This window comes from Orycteropus afer, unplaced genomic scaffold (genome assembly GCF_000298275.1).
Source record: "Orycteropus afer afer isolate SDZICR_OR568_19922 unplaced genomic scaffold, OryAfe1.0 scaffold00033, whole genome shotgun sequence".
NCBI lineage: Eukaryota > Metazoa > Chordata > Mammalia > Tubulidentata > Orycteropodidae > Orycteropus > Orycteropus afer.
In genome coordinates, this window is record NW_006921620.1 from 2,473,723 (window position 1) to 2,479,726 (window position 6,004).

Here is a 6,004-nt window from a genome sequence, read left to right on the forward strand (position 1 = left end):
CACTTGACTGCTAACCAGAAGGCTGGCGGTTCAAACCCACCAGCCACTCCTTGGAAGGAAGGTTGGGCAATCTACTTCCATAGTGATATCACCTCAGAAACCCAAGAATGGGTTGCTATGAGTCAGAGCCAACTCGATGGCAGTGAGTTTGGTTTTTGGTTTGGAAGGAGCCTTGTTAGACATGTTTTTCCTAATCATTCTCATCTTATGAAATTTTAATATCACAGATATGCTGTGTTTCTGTTTCTGTACTACACGTGTATCCATGCTTTATGTATAAAAAGAGTAAGATTTTTTCACCTCCCAAGAACAAATTTTCACCCCCTTGGGGGATATTGTCTCTATTGAGAATGCACGGCCAAATGAAGCATTATGGAAAAAGGTTATTTTCACGTTTACAATGAATCTCAAACCCATGTGTTTTGTTTTTACAGCTGCTTGCCTCTCAAACATCACATGGTGACCACTCCAACACTACTACTATGGGGAGAGAGAGATGCATTTATGGAGGTTGAGATGGCTGAAGTCACAAAGATTTATGTTAAAAACTATTTCAGGCTGACTATTTTGTCAGAAGCCAGTCATTGGCTTCAACAAGACCAACCTGATATAGTGAACAAGTTGATATGGACATTTCTAAAAGAAGAAACAAGAAAAAAAGATTGAATTTTCTATATCTTCTATGAAGGATCAGCAATGGAATCTCTAAGTTTAATATCTAAAAGTTGTTCATTAACTTCTTTAAGCTTTATTAGGGAAAAACTGTCTTAATATGCTGTCGTAAATAATTATACTGACAAAATGGTATTGAAAAAAAAAATCTGAGTTTGTGAACATGTAATATAATGTTGATTTTCTTCAGTTGTATTTTGCACACAAAAGCATCTGCCTTAAAATGTATACACTTGTACAAAAATGAAGTTGGGGAAAGTGGCTCCATTTTGGTTTATTGCTTTCTTTACCCTGTTTACATATGGTGCCTTTTCCAAATGTATATTAAAGAGTAGCTGTGCCATATTAAAAAGCAAACCTGCAATGGTATAATTTTTCATTTTATTGTTTAAATATTCTTTTTACAATTTTTTAACTATTAAAAGATTCTATTACTAAATCTCTTGCATTTATACTATATCTATTAAATTGAAAGCAAGTATGTCTAAATCAATATGTCTAGATGAAATACTACTTACACTGGGAAGATTAAACTGCTTTAAAAACTGACTCATCTTGCCACATCAACCAAGGAATGATGTGGATTGCCATACATATGCCTATGTGTATATGTGTGTATACACACATATATATATATATATATATATATATAGTATGTATATTATGTGTATTATATATACATAATGTATATATGTATAAATAAAATTCATCAACCATAGCAAAGTAGGGAAGCATATCCATTAAATTACTTGTCTTAATTCTCCAGCTTAATTGGTAAGAGATTTAGAACAAGGATCAAAATGTCCTTTTGTCCTGCTCAATGCAATAAGAATAAAATACTATACTTACTATGTACACTAGAATATAAGCTCCACAGGACAGGAATTTTTTATGGCTTCATTAAGTGATGTGTACCTAGCATCTAGCATGTTGTAGTCACTCAAACATTTGCTTAATAGGTAAATAATATATCTGACACACTTCTACGTATTATGGGGTATAAAAGTAGATGGCATGTTGACACTGAACTTTCCCTTAAGCAGCATATACAGAATTTAATTAAATTAAACAATGGTTCAAGAGCGGAAATAAATTTACAAATAAGAGTGGGCAAAGAGTTACAGAATAGAAAAAGATACCAACTCAAGGGAATACTATTCATTTTCTTGGGGTGCTCTCCTTTGGTGTGTAAAACAACCAATAACATTGCCAAGACATGACTGTGTTCCCACATAAGTCCTAAATTGGTGAAAGGAATGTCTCCCTCGCTAATAAAAAATAAAATAATTCAAAATAAAGTTGTATCCTAGTAACGTATTAAAATAAAAGCCCAATTCTATACATATATTAATACCTGTGCCTCACAACATTGCCAGATAGGAAGTGTCATCAGTTTACAGAAGTGAAAAGAGGCTTAATAAGTAACCTGTCCAAGGCCCATAGTACAAGTTTGAAGCCAGACCTAACCTAGATCAACCTGGTTGTAAAGCCCATAATCTTTCCACTTAGATCACATTCTGTTTAATAGGCTTTGGTATCTACACTACTCTTCTTATTCTAGTGGTCACGTGACATGCTCCAAAAAATGGAAAAATATCTCAGAAACTTAAAATCTAAATTTGAAGTCTTGGAAAAAATGATCTTAAGTTAGCAATTAGTAAATATAGGAATATATACAGCATTATGAAAGTTACAAAAGCTACAAAGTATAGAAGAAAGCCTGGTTCACACGAACTTTGTTTCCCTCATCATCATTTCAGATCACTTTGCTGCTCAGATCACTTTGCTGTTGACTTTGCATATTGACACTCAAAGTAATCCTGACTTCTTTTAACTAAAACCTGTTATGGACAAAGGTGATTTTAAGGTTTGTTATTGTTGTTACTCATGTCAGTTTGGAATGATGACTGGTTCATGTAGACTACCGTTAAGAATATAACTCAAACACGCTACATCTGGTTCTGACCTATTGCAATGAATATTACTCTAATTTTTCCAATGAATGTGGAAAAGGTGCTTGTTAGAGATATATGCAGGCTCCAGTGTGCCATAAGTTACACTTCTTAGTATAAAAAGATTTTACTTCTTCTTTAGAAATTAGTTTGTAGGGAGAGTATATATATCTTATCTTACCAGCTACCAAAGCAGGACAGTAGGTAAACTTTAGTGGTAGTAGCATTTACATTTTTTTTTTTTTAAACTTGCCGTTAATACTCATCTGTTCCAGGATTGAAGGAGCTCTGGTGGCACAGTGGTTAAGGCATTTGGCTGATAACCAAAAGTTCAGCAGTTCAAAGTCACCAGCCACTCTGTAGGACAAAGATGAGGCAATCTGCTTCAGTAACTATTTACAGCCTTGAAACCTTATGAGCAGTTCTACTCTGTTCTATAGGGGGACTGTGAGTCCCCAGCAACTGGATGACAGCGTGTTTGTTTTTGTTGGGTATTTCAGGATTAAGCACTGGATTACGAACTGAAAATGTTGGCAGCTTCAGCTCACCCAGAGGTGCCTTGAAAGAAAGGTCTCTATCTGCTTTTGAAAGATCACAGACTTGGAAACTACTAAGCATGTATGTCAAAAGCAAGGCATTTGAGAGAAAAAAAAAAAAAAGTTTTTCAGTTGAAATGATTATAATTATCCTGTTACATCGTTTGCCATCTGTTGTTGTCTTTCTTTCTGATTTTAAAAGTAATAATACATCATTTCCTATTAACCCACAATCGTGTAAAAATTCTAATTGTGTGCGAACAGAAAAAGCACTGGGGTGGGGGGGAGGGGTGAGCTCCGGGCACCGCCCTCAGAGGCCACGGGGCACCCTGAGATGTGGACTACACGACTCCCTCACCAAGGACTCCAAGTTGCCCATGGAGGGAATGATGGAAACAGCCTCTGAGGCAGAGTTTTGGGAAAACAGGCACATCCAATTGAGAACCAAGTCCTTATACCCTCCAGCAGTAACCAACCCCTTTGTGCAGCAAACACGCATCAGTGCGTGGCACTGGGCCTGCACCATCCTCCTGGGGACTGTTCTGGTGCCTGTGAGGGTGTCCTGCATCATCTTCATCTTCATCTTCATCTGGCCGGTGGCCACACTTGCCACCCTTGGCCATCCTACTCAACCAGCGCAGCCCATCTCGAAATGGAGAAGAAAACTGACGCAACCAGCTCTCAGGTTCTTGTGTCAGGCAACATTCTTTTCGATGGGGTTCGTGGTTAAAGTGAAAGGGAAAAAGGCAAAGCAAGCCGAGGCCCCCATCTTAGTGATAGCGCCACACACCTCTTTCTTTGACTCAATCGTCTGTGTTGTGGCGGGTTTACCATCGGTGGTAGCGGCTAGAGGAAACATGAAAGTTCCAGTGGTTGGGAAAATCATACGATCAACGCAGCCAGTACTTGTGACCCGAGACAACCCTAATTCCAGGAAGAGTACCCGGAATGAAATCCTGAGGCGTGTGGCATCCAGAAGGAAATGGCCACAGATCCTGATTTTCCCAGAAGGAGTGTGCACTAATGGCTCCTGTCTGGTCACTTTTAAACTTGGGGCCTTCTTTCCAGGTGTTCCTGTGCAGCCAGTGCTGCTCAGGTACCCAAACACCGTGCACACAGTGACCTGGACCTGGCAGGGGTTTTCAGCATTACAGGTGTTTATGTTGACCCTGAGTCAACTCTACACCAGAGTGACAATTGAATTTATGCCTGTTTATACCCCAAATGATGAAGAAAAACAAGATCCCATCCTTTTTGCCAATACAGTACGCATCAACATGGCAAACGCTTTGGGAGTGCCTGTGACAGACCACACTTACGAAGACTGCAAACTGATGATTTCTGCAGGTCACCTTCAACTACCTATGGAAGCTGGTTTGGTGGAATTTACAAAGATTAGCAATTGAAGTTAGATTGGGATAGCATTTACCAACGTTTGGATGAATATGCAGCCATTGCAGTTGCCACCAAAGGAGGAAAGATAGGAATTGAAGAGTTTGCAAGATTATTAAAACTCCCAGTTTCAAGGCCCCTGAGACAACTTTTTGCCCTCTTTGACATGAATAATGATGGCAGCATAGACTTCATAGAGTATGTGATAGGCCTGACTGTCCTATGCAATCCTGACAACACTAAAAAGATTCTGAAAATGTCTTTTAAGCTTTTTGATCTTGATAATGACGGTTGCATAACAGAACAGGAGTTAGCCTCTATACTTCGGGCAGCTTTTGGAGTGCCAGATCTTGATGTTTCCAAACTCTTTCGAGAAATAGCTGGAAAGAATCCAGAGTATATTTCATACAAAACCTTTCAGAAATTTGGCCTAAAGCATCCAGCATATGCCAAGTTATTTAGCTCATACCTAGACCTCCAGGCAGCCCATATATTTTCATTACCACAAGCAGCAGAGGTTTAATCACTGTTTTAAAAGGTTACATTCAGCCTGAAAATGATTAAAGTTACCTTTCAGGGAGAAACTCTGATTGAAATAAAAAATTATCATTCAAGGAAAAATGCAATCATTTTTACTCTAAATGGCATGGGCACTTAATTATGATATTAAAAATGTGCTTGAGGGATATTTTAATTAGATTTTACAGTACTGATTTTTCTCTTTTTTTAGGCGCTCTGATGATACAGTGGTTAAAGCATTTAGCTGCTAACCACAGGGTCAGTGGTTCAAATCTACCAGCCGCTCTGCAGGAGAACGATGAAGCAGTCTGCGTCTGTACAGATTTAAAGCCTTGGAAACCCTTTGGGGCAGTTTTACTCTGTCCTATAGGGTCACTATGAGTCATTATTGACTCGATGGCAGTGGGTATTTTTCTTTTTTTTAAAGATAATCTTGTTTCTTTCAATGTGACCTAAAGGTAAAAGGATAAGGGGACTGATTTATAAACTTTGTTTACCTAGCAGGGTTCTAGTTAATGCCTTTGTTTTACTTAATGCTAAAATAAGGCAAGAGGAATGTTATAGCTCATCATCTCACCTTCATTTTTGTAGAGGAATTATCTTACTAAGAGCTCCACAACACTAACTACTTTAAATCACTATTTTTATTCCCTCCAAAAAAGATTTGCTGGATAAATACCTCTTTACTCTTTCTCAAAGTAGCCCAAATTTTCTGTTTCACAGACAAAATCAAAATAAGTACGTCATCAGAACTACTACAGAGATATAGTACTGGGAATACCACTGAAACAGTTATTTATAACATGGCAGTCCATCTTTAAATAAGATGGCAGTAAGAAATTAAAATACAACTTCTTCAACCACTCAGAGGGGGATCTATGTAGAAGATCCTGGATAGAGTGGGAGAACAATGTGGAATAAAACTCAAAATCA

At 38.0% G+C, this 6,004-nt stretch overlaps 2 protein-coding genes across 2 annotated transcripts in view; both read left to right on the forward strand.

Moving 5' to 3' along the window:
* EPHX4 (epoxide hydrolase 4) overlaps positions 1–666 on the forward strand; it is a 43,304-nt gene extending 42,638 nt beyond the window's left edge. The window contains exon 7 of the mRNA XM_007936046.2: positions 435–666. Coding sequence (XP_007934237.1) covers positions 435–666 — 232 coding nt within the window. The remainder of the gene's footprint in view (positions 1–434) is intronic.
* A 2,871-nt stretch (positions 667–3,537) lies between these two features.
* On the forward strand, positions 3,538–5,075 carry LOC103193014 (lysophosphatidylcholine acyltransferase 2B-like). Its single transcript, XM_007936117.1, is given in 2 exon segments — positions 3,538–4,558; positions 4,561–5,075. Coding segments are annotated over 2 exon segments (1,536 nt in total).
* The last annotated feature ends 929 nt before the right edge of the window (positions 5,076–6,004 follow it).